This window comes from Antedon bifida, chromosome 2, assembly GCF_963402885.1.
Source record: "Antedon bifida chromosome 2, ecAntBifi1.1, whole genome shotgun sequence".
NCBI lineage: Eukaryota > Metazoa > Echinodermata > Crinoidea > Comatulida > Antedonidae > Antedon > Antedon bifida.
The window spans coordinates 34,603,653-34,623,322 of NC_136227.1; the positions used below are offsets into that span (position 1 = coordinate 34,603,653).

A 19,670-nucleotide genomic window follows, 5' to 3' on the forward strand; every position below is an offset into this window, starting at 1 on the left:
TTGCTTTTTGCAGATAAAAGCATTGTAGTAGAACCCTATGTAGAATAGTCTATTTTCAACATATCATCTTTTTAATGACTTCAGCAATTCAAAACCAACACTTTTTGGAGATTATCTATGGCGCTCCTCCCCTTTTTAAAATGCTGGAATTGATTTCTTATCCTTACATTGAGGATTTTTTTTCTCATTACAATTTAGTAAAAATTCACAAATTTAAATTTCAAGCCATTGAAGAAATAATGGAAAAGTCAAACTAGATGTTGTTCCATTTCCTTCTATTTTACCATAGCTTCTTGAACACTCCTTGAAATGGTGATTACAGTTTCTTCTGGAGTCTGACCGCCATAAGCTCAACCCCATGGTGGGGTGTCTGGTTCGTAATGACAGCAGCATTCTGATGTTTGATAAACAATTAGTTTGATATTATAGGTCAGTTCAGCAACTGAAAATATGCAAAAATCGTTTGCATTTAAAGAAAATATGAATATTCATTAGACAATATGGTTTGAGCAGAAAAACTCTTGCTTTGGAAGCCGTACTCGATTGAGAACATCAGGCCGTCATTGACTGAAGTTGATATATGCATTTCCTGTGTTAGAGAGACCACTAACTTATGTGCATATTTTTTTTTAATCTAAAAAACAAATGTTGGTTTTACAATATTGTTTCCACCTGAAAGTTGGAAAGCAAGAACAAAATTAAATCATACAAAAATAAGTTTATATTTTGCTCAGTGGAACCAGGGAAGAGTGAAATTACATCACTCTTCCCTGGATAAAACCAAAGAATATATTCTTTCATTTCTTTCCTTTTCTTGTTTTGTGATGACACGACCCACGACCTACAACCTAGGCATATTTGTCAGTCTTTGTCTGCACCTAGAATCTGGAATACACAGGAAGCACATCCTGATTGTCTCTGGATGAGCTCAATGAATTAACATGAAGTGTTTAAAATGACAAAACAAAAAGAAACTTTCTAGCATACCTTTGTGCAGCAGGTTCATCAGACTTTTCCCAGAGGACACTATCAACAAACACAAATTAATTAAGTTCGCAACACATTAGCCAGAATTTTAGATAAGATCCTAGCTGAAATGCCAAGAGGTCTAGCCTTCCTATGGCTAGACAAAGGGGACAAAACACAGGAAAGAATGGAATGCTGAATAGTCATGAGGCCATGATGCTGCAAGAAGCATATGGAAGGAAGGAAGTGACAGGACATGCTGGTATTGTTGTAGATAACTCAGCTGTTTTGCATTGTTTGGTAGAAAAGATAAAATGTTGAGGCAGTAGAAGTCTTCCAATTTCTTGGTCGCATAACCAGAAAACTATTACATTTTGAACCTTTTTTAAATTTGTACAAGATTTGGGTTATTATAAGATTTTCCATCAATACAATGGTTTAAAGCCTCGTCTACACTATCAAACTTTATGTGACAAAAAAATGTGATGTGCCCATATATTGATATATCGCATCACTAGTTTGATAGTTTAGACAGAGCTTTATAGTTGAGAAATGTATGCAGTGCCAACACTGTTGTTTAGGCCGATTTGACATGTCAATGAATAGGCTATTACTCGGTCATACTTCATAGGGTTTAACTCACCATAGTCAAAGAATAGACTTCTTGATTTTTACAATTATCAATTGTATTGGCATACTTTAAAAAATAATCAACAACAGTTTAACCCGTTTCAACAACACTGCTAAATAACAAGCCATCTCTAGCTATCCTACATGGTATGCTGGTAAGCCTACTGTATATGCAAATTCAGCATCCAACTCTGTTCTATGTTTACACGAAGGCTGCATAAAAAAAGCATGAAAAATGGGTGTAGAACTTTTCGCATCAACTCAAAAACGTAATGTTGCCCGGAGATTTATCTGGCTATCAGACTGAATTCAGACTTGGCAGGGCCGTAGCCACCAGTACGGTTAGTAAGGTTTCAACCCAAACCACTTTTTCAGAGGCCTTTGACAACCCAGTGGCTTGAACAGGGATTGTTCTCTTTTCTTGCGAACCGGACAACTTTATGGTTGTACATCACTGCATGTGTAAATATAATTTCTTTAAAGCTAGGTCAGTAATAAAAAAAAACTTTAAGAGACCATCATTTTATATCTTGTATTAAATAGTTTATTGAATATTTAAAAATGTCCTACAAAATCCCGTAACAGTACACAAACATTTATAGGATTGTAGTTGAGAAAATAAATCACAAACAAACAGTCTTGACGACAGAAGGTACCATGAGTTTGTTCATTCTATAAAAAAACAATAAAATTCCTTCACCACATAAAACCAGGTATTTCACTTTACAATGTTTCTCTACACTATGAATTATCTTATGGTGGTGTTCATTTTAACATTGCCATATAAATACAATTTGAAGGAGTTGAATTAAATCTCATCATATACTTTAAAATTACAGAAAACACAATTCTGTTTCAATATTAAGACACGATTTCATATTTTATCAGGTTTTTGTTCATAATTTCTTTAAAAAAGGTTCAAAATCTTGGTTTCTGTTTTCTTAATAATTCCCCTATACAGCTACTGTACTTGATCATGCTAAAAATATATTTATTCATTTGGCTTTGACCTCTGACCCCTATTGCACAAATAGCATGGTTAATGTATCATTAACATTCTTCTGCACATTAATTGAAACACATTGATTTTAACATAATAATGTGCAGAGATACTACATCCCATGCTAATAACTGAATCAAAAGGTGATAACATTGTTTCAAGTTTAAATTAAGATTTTTTTTGCAATTTATCATTTTATCCATTTAATATTAATACAATAGCTAGGTCAATGTTAAAAGGTTGACCTTTTAAGACCTTAAACCTTTCCAGCATTTATGTGAGGCAGAATAATAATAAGTTAAAATTGCAGTTATTTTGTTAATAATAATGTCTATTAAGACAAGAACAGCATCATATTTATATATTAATATATTTATACTTAATAGAGAAATTAAAATTTACGAATCATTGGATAAATCTGTTACAGACAGTACAGCATTATACGCAGCATTTTAAGTCAATGTTAACAAATTTAACATCGATTTCTGGTTTAAATTTCCTGACAAACTTTACAAAACAAGAAATCAGGAAACAAAACGTTGCATACATCAGTAACAGGCCACAACGATTAAAAACTTAATCACATTTGGTAAAAAGCAATTAAAATTTCTAGGCCTAGTGACAACTGGAGCAAAGCCATCGCTGAAACTCTGACAGGGAGCACCGAGAGCACTTGAACTGGTTTGGCTTCAGAATTGTCGGCCATAAAAAAATGAACATACAATGTAACACACGTTGTAGGCACAAAATGGACAGTTTTGAACTTAAAACATCTTTTGGAATACTTATATAAATAATTATTAAATGACAAATAAATAAATGTAGCAAGGGATGATTCAAGAAAGTACAAACGAAGGTTTAAATGGAACAAAACTGTAGAAAATGAAGGCTAACATAATCTTGGTTGAATGCTGTAAAAGTTCAAGGTACAGATTGGTTGATGTTGAAACCCTGCAACTTGTTAACAGCTATAGTACTGCAGTTACAGTGCTGAGTACTGCAACAACAGTGCTGAGTACTGCAGCTACAGTGCTGAGTACTGCAGCTACAGTGCTGAGTACTGCAGCTACAGTGCTGAGTACTGCAGCTACAGTGCTGAGTACTTCAGCTACAGTGCTGAGTACTGCAGCTACAGTGCTGAGTACTGCAGCTACAGTGCTGAGTACTGCAGCTACAGTGCCGAGTACTGCAGCTACAGTGCTGAGTACTGCAGCAACAGTGTTGAGTACTGCAGCTCCACATATATTACTGTCAAGCTTTCCTCTAAGATCTTTTCCCCACAATTCCATTCAAACCTCGTTTAAAGTGTCTTTGTGAATTTCTAATGATGACATCCTTGCGTTGAGTTGCTGTTCCACACCGCCCTCGCTTACGGCGCCGTTAAAAAGTTAGTACTGCATCGGTTTTAGAAATTCGCGCTGCGCACTGGCCTTTAGTCTCCCGAGCACATAATACCACTTCATTTTTCTTCCTATTCTCAGCTGTATACTACTGCATATCATATAATCTCATATTCTAGAAATGTTCATTGGAAAAGTAAATAACGTTTGACCATCATTGGCAGCGGTAGTTCATAAACGTTTTCAAGATTTTCTTTTCCTAATGATACACGTATTGCTCTGCGACATAGTTCTTGCAATGGAAGTGGTGACGCTGCATTAAAAAAAAAATATGGTTAATTTTAAATCATACATTTATCAAATTTGAAACAGTTGAACGTGAATTAAACAGCATGTGTTCATTTCTGAATCATACTGAATTTGGGTTAATTATTATTCATACTTTATTTAACATGCCTTAAAAAACAGAAACACTTTTAATGTTTGACTAAAAGCGAAAACAGCCTGTGTTAATCAAACAATTATGCTTTATAATAAGAATACTTATCCTTCTACTGAAGGACTCGCAACTTCTGAGAACAATAACAATGACCTTTTAATAGGATAGATGTGGTTTAAAACATGGCCGACCTTGTGTTGCACATGATTCTGCTCAAACACAAAATCCTTATATCCATTGTTTATGATCTTTTACAAAATTTGGTGATTTTTTAAAGCAAAATCCAATTCTTAAAAGGCTTGTACAGTATGTTTGATTTATGTAATAATTCGCTAGAAATGTAATAAGTTAATAATAGTAAGTAATAATTTGTTGTTGTACAGTATACCTCAGGATATTAAAACAAAAATTATTAGGCAAATTATTTTTAACATCGTAGTCAATTAAAGTGCATGCTTACGTCTTGTTTTTTTTTATTTTTTCTACTGTATGTTCATTACAAATGCAGTGGGGTACTGTAGGAAAGTTTCAAAATTGTAGTGTACTGTAATCTGAGGAGCATGGGAAGAACATTTTGTCTGTTGCTAATGTTTGACATTAGCTGATCATCCGCACACTTGCCAACAATATACAGTAATAACATTGATTATTTTGCACCATTTTCTTGGCCTGATTCACAGTTTTATCTTCCTACGGATGTTTATCATGATTGTGTTTAAGATTGGATGAAGTTCAAATAGGTGACGCACATCACATACAAGAGTACATGGTCTTTTACAATAACATTGCGAGATAATGTTTTAAATGAATTTTATTAAAGCTACAGTAGTTTGACAAAAAAGTGTAATGTGCCCAAATATGGTAGTGATATACCCAAATATGGTAGTGATATGACGTCATCATTTCCATATGGGCACATCACATTTTTTTGTTATGACTGTAAAGTTCCATCGTGTAGACGGAGCCAATAGTTATGGGAGGTAGTGTATGTATAGTTTAATACAGTGTACAGTCAGTAGTATTATGAGCAACAATGACTTATATTTATATACCCGGGTAAGTTGCTTGAGGCATACTGTAGATCACTAACTTTAGAGGGTACTGTACTGTAAGACCCATCTTATCCAGGTAAATAACTTCAAGCCTGAAAGTGCTCAACTGGTATGTGTTTTACAGTTGTTTTGAAGCCTTTGTTTTGCAAAGTATGAACATTTTCAATCTACCCAGCATGTTTACATGTGCTCATTGTTAGTATTACAGTGTATTGTACAGGACGGGACTGGTTATCAACCACTATTAACAATATTTGCAGTATAGGGTTAATTTGTTTACTTTAAACAAACAGGCTTGTCAATAACACAAACCAGGACAGTCAAGGACTAAATGGACATCGACCTTTTTCGTCTATAATCTTTCATTTAAGGCGCTCGGTTTACTGTAGAAATTTCTTATAATTGAATTCGAAACTTTCTAGCAATTAAACACAAATCATATCTGTGCAGTTATAACTTATCAAATTTCATTGAATGGAAAAAGATAAAAAGTGACTTACGTTCTAATCCTCCAATGTATTTAAGTGTAATTTCACAGTGTCCCCATACGGCACTGACCATTGGATAAAGTTTTCTTCCTTTCAAACCTCTAAATGCAATTCCCATAAACTGTCCGTTAACGATAAAACTTAATGTACCCTCGTCCATATCGAGCACCATTTGGAAGTCGTCGGGAACTTGGAGATTGTCTTCGTGTGGAAGAATTGGATACGGCATTCCGGCTTGATTTTTTGCATCGTGAAATAATTTACTCCTCCCCAGATCCCATCCCCAAGAGTCTGTCGTTGATCCTACAAGAGATTGGTAACCTACACAGTGTAACGGCGCCGCTTCAGTTCCGACACCGATTACAGCGTGTGTACCACGCTGCCTCGTATTCCAATTTACCTCAAAAACATGTAGTCCGCGTGAAAAACCAACTTTTCCACGTATACAGTCTGTGCTTTGTGCAACGGGGTGTCTATGGAATGTGAAAGGATCATCGTCTTTTACAAATATATTCAACGAACGGTCCTGCTCGTTCCACGTGAATTTCAATTGTAAATCTGGGTCGATAGGAGGCATATCGAGCAACGTGTCTAGTCTATTTGGTCTTTGAAAATCTCCGCTGTATACCAATTCGCGGTGTGCATTGTAGTTAGATTCGCGGGCAATCTGCTTCATACCGCCAGATACTTTTTGCCCCATGACCATCGAACGACTCATACAGTTTCTCGCCGTAGTCAGACAAACACGGCGCTGCTTCCCAGACGGAGAAATTATTTTCGCAACCGAATTACCTATGGTGACGATAGTATCCAAAACTGTGTAAAAATAGTTTGCAGTTTGTTTCAAATTGAACCTGTTGGGATAAAACACACATTATTTAGACAAATGAAACATTCTTTATGGGTTACTACTGTAGAAAAAGAAGTTACAGTAATTATTCACTCTACTGTACGTCAATCGAAAGTGGGTCACCTGAATTATAATACCAAATTGATTATTGGAATAAAGGAAGCCTAAAATCTGTAATATCTACACTAACAATACAACACTTATCAACGCTAAACCTTGACAATATGTTTAATATCTTCATTCCTGTTAAAGATCCTGTTAGTACCATGATTGAATAATCTTTTATCAGTATTATAACTCAACCAAATGTCCTGTTTCTACTATGCCCTAAAACTACAACAGATAAATGGTGGTGGATTAAAACGAGAACAGGAAACACTACGTTATCACCTGATAAATCCTTTGAGAACAACCTATGACGTTTGTTAAATATGTAAATAATAAGTATTCCATCCATGGTTAAATACTACTGTATCAACCACATACACACCGTCACTACAAAGATTGATTAAAATTACAGTTCAAATTTTGTAAACACCTATAATATTTATATGCCTTCTGAATGACCTCAATTAGAAAACCGGACAATGATGACATCACAAATGAAACAGCTAGTGAATAACCTTGGGCTCAACAAAGAGTAGCTGATCAACAATGGCATGCATGACAACACATGCTGAATCAGCTATGAATGGTGGGTAACTCCCAACCAAACACGCTCCAAATATGTGGGCAGGTACCATCAGAAATAATATGGGAGACTGAGGAGGAAATACCATTTGAGGGTGTATGAATGATTTACGTAGGAAGTACTCAGTGACATCACAACCAGTAACCTTATTAATGGTTATAATAAATATGCATTTATTTATGCAAGAAAGAATGTAATTTCACATTCAAGATAAGTAAAGCACTGGTACTATATGCCCATTGTTAAGAAACCTGAAACTTCCTCTAATCAGTTCTATGTAGTTACCCTTTCACTTTTGATACCACCATGTGTTTCATTAATTAATATGTAAATAATAACCACTTTCAATATTAAATATTTCTATGGTAAACTGTATGTGATTTAGTGTCTATAGGTTTATTGTATGATGATTAAATATTTGAGTATAGAGTGATTTAAATATTTAAAGGGAAGTCTTTTAAATGTTAATTCTTTTGTCTTTTTGTTATTATCATGAAACATGTGTACCTTCATTCACACTACTGAATATAGATAGGTGAAAAACTGACCTTAAGCATAATTTCCATATTGTTGAAGGACAAGCAAAGCCAGAGGATAGGATATAACCAGGGCCATTTCTTTGAAGAATTTAATCTTTTTTTCAATTAAACAGGGCAGGTATGAATGCACCTTGAACTGAATGTCCTAACACCAACAAAGGAACTAAAAGTAGTTTACTCAGAAAAACACAAATTTAATAAAAGGAATTAAAAAATATGTATTACGACAGTGAGTATTTATACACAACATGTTGTATTGTGTAGGGTAAAAAAAAAAGAATGAAGAAATAGAAAAGGAAATAGAGAACCACGTGCCTATACATGGATGATGTCATATCACTACCATATTTGGTCATATCACTACTATATTTGGTCATATCACTACTATATTTGGTCATATCACCACTACTACTATCATATTTGTCGCGTAGATATTAAGAGAGGATTAAAGAGACGGAATTCAAGATATTAGTCAATTACTAGTTCACAGATTAATCTACCCTGTATGCTCAACAAACTAACAGGATTGTATGTCAGATTTAGAGAAATAAAATCCAACGCCAATTACAAAATAAAGTTTTCACTTATTAGTTTTCAATATTGAAGACGTAAACATATTTATATTCTATGCTTGGAAAGATTTGTGTTTATAAATATTTACATTAACAATTGACTTCAATATTTAATATTCATTTTAAAAAGATAATTGATATTGATCAAAGTAATCAAGTTATAAAACATTTGCCGATATTGGATCATAAAATAATGAACTTTGGCCTAATCAAAGACATGATTACAAAAATTGCCATAATGTGATCAAACAAAGAAATAATAAATTTACAGAGAGTGCTGAGCAATAAACAACTGAACAGTGTAAACAGATACAACTGTAATCTTATAAACAAAGACTATGACCACAAACTAATAGATCATAAAGTACATTACAATCATTTTTATTTATGGAAGTGAACAAAAAATGTAAAATCCAATTACTAAGTTTTAAGACTGTATTAGTTGTTAAGGATATTATTCAAGTATAGTGGTAAGGAAACAAAACAGACAAAGCCTATGAATATAAACAACAGCCACACACAGGCGTCACTCCAGTGTATTGATGACTCAGTTCTAGATTTTAATTACCTTCGGAGAACGAGAGTAAGGAAAAAAAACCATCAAATCCAAACCTAATGTTAAAATCTAATTCTAATATTATCACAAAAAGTTGATAATTGAAAAATAGATTATATATGTTAAGGTAGATTTTACCATCATGATATGGTATTGCCTGTGCCACACCAACAAAGGATTTGACTCTTGAGAAGAGAGAGAACAAAGAAATTCCTCAAAATGGGAAATAACCAAACAGAAAGCCTTACCTTGTATGAGATCACAACAGCCACGATAAATACTTGATTTTGTTTATATTCCTATTTTATTGAAGTTTTCCAAAAATTAAAACACTATCAGTGACTAAAAAAATATTAGTAAGAGCCAAAGTGTGGCTGTCTTCTATCGTAAGTTCACAGTTTCTACCTTTAGCAACATAGAGCTTGCTTATAAAGTCTTTTGACGTATTATACTTCAGAGGCCTTCATCCTGACACGGGTCACTGCACAAAGCATGACATCATAGGAAGTCAAAGCTCTGATTGGCTAGAATGGCAAATGATCTATGTTGGTAAACCAGCATGACATTGTGCTGTTCACTAGTACAGGACTCTACCATTATTATATGGGGAAAGCTGATATCTTTTAATTACATTCTTTTTAATTCTTTTTTTAGTGAGGTTTTCTAAAGAATAATTAATTTTACAGGACGGAAAAAGTGGAGGAAAGGGGAAATATGGAGGATCTTCTACACAAATTGTTCTACACATAAAGCTATCAGTATCATTGACCAAGTCTATCAAAAAGCAGACGAAAAGGTCATATATCAATTACCTTAATTGACCCCCTACCCACCACTAACATGCTCTTTCTTGAAATTCTAAAAATAAACCAGCGATTCATATTTGTAGATATACTCATAATATTTTGTCAAACCTATACAGTCATTCTTTAAAAAGATTAAAAAAACAAACTAACCTGTACAAACTACTTTGAAAAGAGTTATAATAAAATTAGCATTAAACATTCAGAAATATATTCTAGCTATCTATATTTGACAATCGGTTGTCATTAGTGTGTGTTTTAGTTTTATGGATAATAATAATAATTTATTGGACCTACACATTTGCCTCATTGGCTCATAATAAACGGTAAATTTTAAATCTACCAGCAGACAGCAAAGTTTAATATAAAAGAATGTGTTACAACTGAAAATTGCTTCAAGAAACCATTAAAGACCGGTATGTAAAAATCGGTTCTTTTTATATGGACCGTTTCTGCTGGCAAGAAAATACCTTTCAAAATATGGTATTTTAAATCTGTATAAAGTACTTAAAGGAAGCCACTAATAAACAAGAAATCAATTCTTTTGTTCTCACTCTTCCTTCTTATCATTAGTTCATCCTTACAAAATTAAAGTTTTCCTTATTATTTCCCAACAGATGTTATTAAAACCCCTTTAATTTCATGTCTAGCAATCGTGCCAGTAATATTATCTCTCTTCGGACTACTGCAGTATAACTGGCCCCTTTTTACTTAATTTTGCCAAGTATAGTACTTGTTTTCTTTGTTAGCACCATAGGGCCTACAATTTTCAAGTTATCATTCTTAATTTGTTGGTGTACACTGTAAATAGGTATACTTACAGAACATGCCTAATTAATAACTTCACAAATAAAAAAAAAAAGGACAAATTTGAAATATCAACATGCACCCTATGTGGAAATATTTTCTAAGTACTTTCATTTATTTGTCTTTTGTGGGTTTGTCCCACCTTTAATATTCCTGTTACAGTATTTTTTTAATATATGCATCCACCCAGTGAGCAACTTACCAATTACAGGATGGATAACTATTTTATAATTTATCGCACCTTTAACAAAGTCTCATTTGGCAGTGGAGTTGAAATAATATATAAATAAAAAATCATTTTAAGGCATTTTTTAATCTTAAATATGAATGTGGAAAGATTACTAAATGGCTATTAATAAAATAATATGTTATATACTATTTTCAGTAAGGTTGTAAATTACAAAAATTGTAATCATCCAGAATATGCTGTGTCAGTTAACGAAAACCGAATGAGCGCCACAAGATAACAATTAAAATTTGTATTTGAAAGTAGTAGAATTTCCATAAAATTCTCATAAAATCATCATAAAATCACTTGTTTATAATATCTAATAAAAGGTCACTAAACAAATTCACAGACTGGGACCAAAGTTCCTATTATGTATTTTTTTTTATTATATTTAAATTACCCCTACAACATTTAATGGAACAATCCACTTCCTCCTAGTATTATCAACATAACAATATTACAGAACAAAGCTAAAATACTGAACACAATGACAATAGTGTGTTATTGTGTCGAGCGTTGTTCTAGTAAAGTTCGGTCATATGAACTGTTAAACTTGCAAGGTCCTAAAATGAAAAAAAAACATACTAATAGCCTTGTTATTGTTTATGATCTTGTAGTTATTAATACTACTATAGTTTTGTGGTAATAAATAATTTTATTGTACAGTAAGATAATTGCATTTTAGCAGTAAACAAACAAACATTTAGTAGAGCCTATTCTTATTCCCTAGCATACTTTGGTCATAAAAACAAAGAAAAACAAATATGGAACAGATTGTAAGATAATAATATTAATTCATTATTGTTATAAAACTCGGCATTATTATTAATATCTTTTGTCCTGTACTTGCCAACTGGTGTCACATGAATTAGGGGTTCATCAATCACCAACTTGTTGATGTTACTGTGGAGATCCAAGGGGAAAAAACTATGGCTTTGAGAAATTGGGAGGATTACCGTATCATGTTTTAACTTTAAGGATGTTTTTAAAAATAAAGTGGTCATTTAAATATATTTAGCAGGTTAGGATACTACCAATTACTTGAATTATACAATATTTCCTATTGTTCAAAATATTAGATGTAATTATGCACGACCCTACCTTAGGCCAAGGTTGTCACCAAAAGTCCTTGGCTCAAGTCCATCATATGGTCATTAGCTCAAGTTCATAGCAAATGGTCATCATTGTGTAATAATCTAGCCTAAGAGTTGAATGCCGTTATCTGTGACCTGTGACCTCTAGGAAGTCTACCTTCCTGCTGGTTTTTAACATTGTTGGTAGAGCACAATATTTTTTTATTGCCGGATGTATGTTTGTATGTCACTCAATCATACCATGTTTGTGGTTGTTTTGGTCATGAGTAGAAAATTGTTTTTCTTTTTCCAAAAAGCTTTTTATTTTCATCATTATCTGAATGTTTTCCAATAAAACAATTTATCCAAAATTTAGCTTCGACGTTGGTAGTATCAAGCCCTTAGCCAGGATATTTACAGGGGAATTCTTTTTTCCTCTAAAAGGGGAAAGTGCTGATGGTCTGTTTGAAATGGGCACTTCAAACCCTACAAACCCAATGGCTACAGGCTTAAATATACAGTAATATATTGAATTAAAAAAAATCTTTGATTGTAATTTTATTGCAGTGATTTTTTTTGTCATTTAATATTGTAAATATTATGTCAATAATTTTTGTTAGAACAATTTATACTTTATACTAAGTACATTTGAGAATACTTGCGAAAAAATTCGCAAGTAGTTCTCGGGTGGGACACGAACCCACGACCTCCAGATCACTAGCCTGGCGTTCATACCTCTAGACCACCGAGCTTGCGCTGATGGCTAGTGGTTAGATTCGAGCCCAAGTAAGCAGCGGGTACTGCACCAACAGGATTCTCAAATGTACTTAGTATAAAGTACAAATTACGTCAGAGTAGGGCAAAACATCTAATTATTCAACTCCCTGACACAAAACTACAATTACAAAAACTATTTCTAGAAATGATTTCAACAAAATTTAAAATCCACTAATTTATTAATAATATTAGAATTTATATTTATCATTGAAAATATACCACCTGCTTCCTACTACCAGTCTAAGACATTGTCACCCCATACAACAATGCAAATATTAAGGTACACCATAATATAATTTCACTGTTCACTGGGTACACTATATAACTGTTGGTAGTAATAGATTGTTACTGTGTAGGTAGGTGTACACAAATGCTTTGTGTCTAATGGCCAGGTGAACACTAACTTGGGAGCTAAAAATAAATCAACACACATGTAAACACTCCTGTTTTGACCAGACCCACAAAGAGAATCGCGAATTCCAAGTCGCTTTCGGGATGTTTTTTTTAACATTCCCGGTGAACAAACAGCGGCGACGACGCTCTCGGGGCGGCTCCCGATAGGCCTAGGCCCCATATGGTCATCGTCGGATGAGTCAGTCTACTAATTTCTTTATAATTTCGAAACCGGTCATTCATAATGGTCAAGTTTGATCTTGTTTTGAAGAGAAGAAATAGGTTCTGATGAAGAGATGAGTTTTATTATGAAATATTTAATATTTTTTTGACCCACAAACATTGTGCTCCCGGTTTTCTTCAAGCACGTATCGTGGCCCCTCGTTATTTAAACCGGTTTAAAGCATTTCGATTTTGCTTGCCAGAGGGTGCTCATGCTCACACCACAGATCAAAATATTCAAAATAAATATAAAAAAATGATGTATTAGAAGAATATCTAAAACTATTATTATTATTATATTAATACTGCAGTAAGACTCAAAATATCTGATGTTAATGATTCTTATTAAAGAGTTAATACAGAATAAAAACTATCATACTTTCTCAATTACATCATTTGATGAATCACAATTCAACTAATCGAATGTATCAATAAGAATTGATAGAAAAATGTCAAAACAAAATGGAGATAACTTTAAAATGTCAGGTCAGTTCACTGTACTGTATGACTGAACATGAATCACCTCAAAATCAAATACATAAAGGTAACTGTAGATATGTGCGCTATCAGCCGCCATTTTTAGATAAAATAATTCAATAAAATTTTGGTTTTTAGTAATAAATTTTGAATATCAACATTGTAAAATTCAATAAAATATGATATTACATGTTTATTAAATAAAAAAGGGTGTTTATTTAACTTCATTCAAAGAATTTCAATACATTATTTTCCCGTGTATTGGACATGGGCCACCAGGACATGCAGTCCTCAGAGACAATGTGACTTCACGGCACACGTGAGAAAATTCTTCCGCAGTGTGTTGATTTGTGTCAACCAATCAATGGGCGAGAATCAAAAATCGTTCAACCGTCGGCCCTCATAGACTCTCTTTTCCCAGACGTACTTTGGGTGAAGCAGCATGGACCTATAAATTAGTAGAGTTTACAAATTCCTAAAACTGTACAACCGTAGTAATATAGCTTTTGCGTGTTACAGTTTCCTAATGATTCCGTCCTCTTGAATTATAATATAACTGCCTATAGGCGCGGTGGGGGAAAAAAAATTAAAATATTACTCACTTATGTCTATGATGGAACTAATTAGAAAAAAGTCAAAATGATACTAGTAACAAAATAGTCCCAAAAGTTGTATATTTTGTTGGAATTCAGTTCAGAAAACTGGATTTTCTTTGTGATTTAAATATGATTATATGATTTGATTGTTGGTATCTATAGCCTTTGTATTGCCTACTGTAATAGCTGGCCACAAAGAGTACAATGTGTCCACTTTTGAGAGAATTCTAAGAGGGACTCTGAATTACAAAGTAGGCATTGTTCAACCAACATTTATAAATTGCGTTCAGAAATGATATGAAAAAACCATACCAAAATCAAACTGTGATAATATGTCAAAATGTGTCCGCGTCTAGTGTTGTATTATACTGTATTAGAGTCTTTTTGATTTGCATTTTTATGATATTCACATATGCAAGTCGACTGCCAAATTTCTGAAGGTTTTCAGTGCCATTTTGTCGTTCGCTCTCTGACTGAGTACAAGCCAATGCCAAAGTCTTCCAAAATCATGGTGGAGAATGTTGGTCTGGCTGGTGGTCAACATGAATGTCCACTTCCATCAAAATGACCGATACGGACGTGAATGTCAAATCGAAAAGTCCCTACTAGTCTACTACTATGATTGTATGTCTGTTATTAAGTGTACAGTACGAGTGTACAGTACGAGTGTACAGTACGAGTGTACAGTACGAGTGTACAGTACGAGTGTACAGTACGAGTGTACAGTACGAGTGTACAGTACGAGTGTACAGTACGAGTGTACAGTACGAGTGTACAGTATGAGTAGGGAGGTTCATCTGACATACTAAATCACATTAACAGATTCCACAACTCTGTCTAGACATAAGGTACTGTGTACAGTAAAGTTTGAGGATACTACAGGACTGAGTTTTCAAGCATATTTTCCATAACTGTAAAATACTAATATTTAAATGAATAACAATTTAAAATTTAAACACCAAACCTTGTTATTTTTTGTTGATTTTAACTATTTTATTAATTATTCATCATCTGTTGAAATTTTAACTTATTTTCCCATTCTAAATAATTAAATGATGCAATACACAATGAGACCAATATGATAAGGGTTATTCCTAATGAGAGAAACACAAGGTCATATATTACATTTTCCTACTAGTACTACTAATTAATATTAATAACATTGTGTATTACTCTGTATCACAGAATTTGCCTAGATACTGGTAGGAAGTAGAGAGAATAAGTTGAAATGTTTGAACTGGTGACACATTACATAACAATTATTAATGATATCATCAGTTTTTTGGAGTAATAACTCAACTGTACATACAGTACAGAAATTCACAAAGCAAAGCAAGTATAGAATATTTCAACAAGTTCTATTTAGCAATGTTATACAAACACACTCAAGTCTGCAGTGGACTTGACCTCATATTTTGAATGAATATGCAACCTTGGCCTAAATCTGTGAGAACATAACAATTCAAGGCTGGACACTTGGACTTGACCAAGGGTGACTTGACCAAGGGTGAAATGACCAACTGCTCAAGGGTAGTGAAACGTTGACCTCAATTTCACACCAAGGTAGTAATAACCATAACCATTGAATAACACAGTTCAATAGTGCATAACTACAGAGTCAAAGTTAATAAACTTTAATAGAGAACTAAGTTAATCAGTTATCATTGAATTATAAATTAAATGGAGAAACAAGTGGTTTAGTTTTATTACAATTAACGGATGATTATTGAGTATCCACTAATCCACACCCACTAAATTAGGGTATAAATTCGGACTATGATTACACGGTCATCTACAGTAAAGTATGGGCGAATGCAACCAGCGCATTGACACAAGATGCCGTAAGAAAATAACCTTGTGTAATCAGAAGTAATTTCTTAATAAAAAAAACCTCAAAATATACTGTAATAAAAAACATCATGCAGCACCAAAATTTGATGAGTGGGGCCCAACCAGGGACATAATTACCAGTAGTACATTCATTGATTGGCAGTCAATAATGCATTCAACTAAACTTGATATTGATTTACTGTACATTATTACAGCTACGTTTTAATGTTTATTTGAAATCGGACCGCAACATAATTCGCGAATGTCGTATCAAGTTAAATAAATGCTTGATACATTTTCATTCAATGAGTTCAATGACCTTCTCCGATATAAAAAATGTAATCCACATCAGATTAAATTGTCTGAGTGTGTTTATATTGAATTTAATCTACCGCATGTTATTTTTTTTCACTATTATAACAATCTCTACGAATAACAGGAGAGGAAAGAGGGAGGGAGGGCGGGAAAGGGGAAATGGCTAATCAAAATACATTTATAAATTACAGTAGTTTGCCAAATGCAAAAAAAAAAAAAATAATATTGTACTTTGTCTATTCAATTGACACAATATAGCCGCCATATTGTTTCTACTATTCATAGTTGATGGCTAGGCCTAACCACCACTACTAGAAGGCTTTATTTTATGTATAAGTTTTACCGGTTGGAGCAGGGTTGGAGCCAATTTAAACCGGAAAAACTTGCTGACTAACCTGCTTCGGAAGAACATATCTCTAAATCAATAATTTATTGGGAGAACACGGATTGTGATAACTAAGCATTGGCCCAATTCTTCATCCTTCCTCTACTGCCTGCATATTTGTTAATTTATTCTATTGAATACATTAAATAATGGTAATTATACTGGTCAATTGAAAAAATGTAGATTAATTAATACCTTTCTAATTATTTTAATTGCAAATATTGTAAACTTGGTAATTCAATTCCTATCAAGAAGGGTACAAAGGTAGGGAAAGGGGTGTAACATAAGGGTGGGGTTAACCTGCATACTGTACATTACTGTCTCAATCACCGGACACCCTTTGGCTCAGCTGGTCTGAAATTTATGGCATTTTGAATGTACTTTTACTGATGAAAAAAAAGAATTTGGGACAATTTGGAACAGAAAAGTCTGGTTTTGGGAGAGTTTTTTTTCTTAGCTTTGACTAAAGTACAGTAAAATCACATGTCTTAAGTATAGTCCCACCCCAATTTTGGTTCCCTTTATTTTTTAGAACTTCAATATAGTCGCGCCTTCTAAATTTTTTCATCTACTAATATCCGAGTACTCATGAGCATTTGGATGAAATCTCCATACATGCCGATCTTGCGCGTTATCGTAGCAACTGTTTACTGGAAGTTGGCTGCATCACATATTCCCTCTATCCATCTCTTTGTCTTCCTCTTTTCTCCCCTCTACGTTTCCAAACATAATATTTGGTCATACAGTACAGTAAATCTATGCAGCGATACATTGGAACAACAAGTATTTAACAGAGATGAATAACTGCCACTACTGCACTAATCCTACTACAAATATGTTTCCTCTATCCTTACTTATAAAGGACATATATCCTGTTTCGTTTTAACCAATTAACTCCTTTTTCAGTAATACAACCAAGCACAATTCCTGTATATAATTCTAAGTATCCTTTTTATTTGAACTACTAGATACGACTGGTTTGCCTATGTTTCCAATTCCCATCATTTGATTTGACAGGGTCATAGGGTTTCAACCTGACCGCTTTTTCACAACCCAGTGGCTTGAAATTGTTCCCTTTTCTTGGGAAAACTAGGGTAATGCTAAACCCCACAAACGTTAACAAACCCCATCGAACCAACTTAAAATTTACTGAATCGCGTAGTGTACACACCTACTATGTCAATTAAAAATGTTAAAAAACTACTTATTGTTGGAGTAAAACACATTTAGTAATACCCCCGAAAACTGCACCATTTATTTCTCATGGCTACATCACTGCTTGATACAGTATCTGACTATCAGGGGTTAAAGGGTAATTTTTTTTATGGGTGATAAAGAAGGATGTATTTTTTCTTTCCTAGAAATTCCTACTTGTTGTTTAGGATTTATGTTTAAGCTCTTTAAAACAGTATTACCGAAGGATGATTGTGTAAATGCTTTATGGTGTGTATCCTGCAGATTGGCGGTGTCAACAACTCAAAAGCCTTCAAATGTCCAGCATTATCGATTAGAAGGGCTAAATATTTCATAAATAATAAAACGAAGAAAAATAAAAATAGTCATTATTTTATTTAAAAAAGACTGTTTATCCTCCGCCTAAATCCGCTCCTGCTAAATCCAGACTCTTTTGTAATTGTAGGCAGTTTTTGTTTTAAAATAATTTTAAAATTATTCACTTTATTCTCAATTTTGTTGTAATAATATCAGTTAACTTGAGTATTCTCAATGTAGGTGTATTCTACAAGTATCATACTACATGGTTTCTTAAACGATTGTTGTTCATAGAAATGTGAAACATCAATTAGCATTACATTGAATGTCTCATCCGTGAGTCATCACACACACTGTTACATACATGAACACCTAACAACAAGCATTATAAGATTTTGTGCGGCTTTATAATACAAAAGGGAGAGGAAACAACAATCTATTAATTATTTCTATATACAATGATTTTATAAAGACTTTTTAAAATGAAATGTACCGACTTTACAGGTACCGACTAAAAAATGTGTAAGCGTTGGCAGATAATAAGGTTCACTCAAAGTGACGAAACTCATATTACAAATAGTACAATTTAATGCAAGGTGGAAGAATTTATATTTATTAATATCGTAAGGATCAACTGCAATGCAGCAGTCTGTTGTGTTTTATCACAGAGCATCCATGAAACACCCCTATTTTAACAGTGGTATAGCCTGGCACAGATTAATAATAAAATATGTTAAATAGGCCTAGAAATACTTCAATAATATAGAAAGATTTCAAAGGTCTACGGTAAGCAGAAGAATATCATTTAACTCTGAAATTATAATAAGTTTAAAATATCATGCACACAGCCACACCCCATGGATGACAGCCTATCCCTTGGGCCCACCCACCCCCACGAACATGATGAAGATACCAACAAACTTTACTTTACTTAATTAACTTACAGTACTTACACTTAACTTAATACTTACCAGTGTATTGGTACTTCTTTTGGTTAAAGTTCCCCTACCTCGTCTTTTTATTATGTTACGTATCAAAGGATAAAATTATGAAAATTGGATGAACAGCCTGATTAGGCTGCTTTGAAGGCCGTTTGATGGTACCAAACACAGCTCGCCTGCGATGTTCTCAGGCTACCACAGATTTCCT

General features: G+C 33.5%; 1 protein-coding gene across 2 annotated transcripts; it reads right to left on the reverse strand.

Annotated features, from left to right (window-relative positions):
• Positions 1-2,117: 2,117 nt before the first annotated feature.
• On the reverse strand, positions 2,118-19,670 carry LOC144834799 (protein gustavus-like). Of its 2 annotated transcripts, none has more exons than XM_078689749.1 (3): positions 19,493-19,670; positions 5,928-6,769; positions 2,118-4,249 (listed from the first exon to the last, which is right to left on the reverse strand). In XM_078689749.1, exons 2-3 carry the CDS (start codon positions 6,631-6,633, stop codon positions 4,122-4,124), a joined length of 834 nt encoding a protein of 277 aa, XP_078545875.1. In that variant the 5' UTR covers positions 6,634-6,769; positions 19,493-19,670; the 3' UTR covers positions 2,118-4,121. The 2 variants fall into 2 exon arrangements, with proteins under 2 accessions (XP_078545875.1, XP_078545874.1); XM_078689748.1 differs by lacking the exon at positions 19,493-19,670 and adding an exon at positions 9,372-9,539.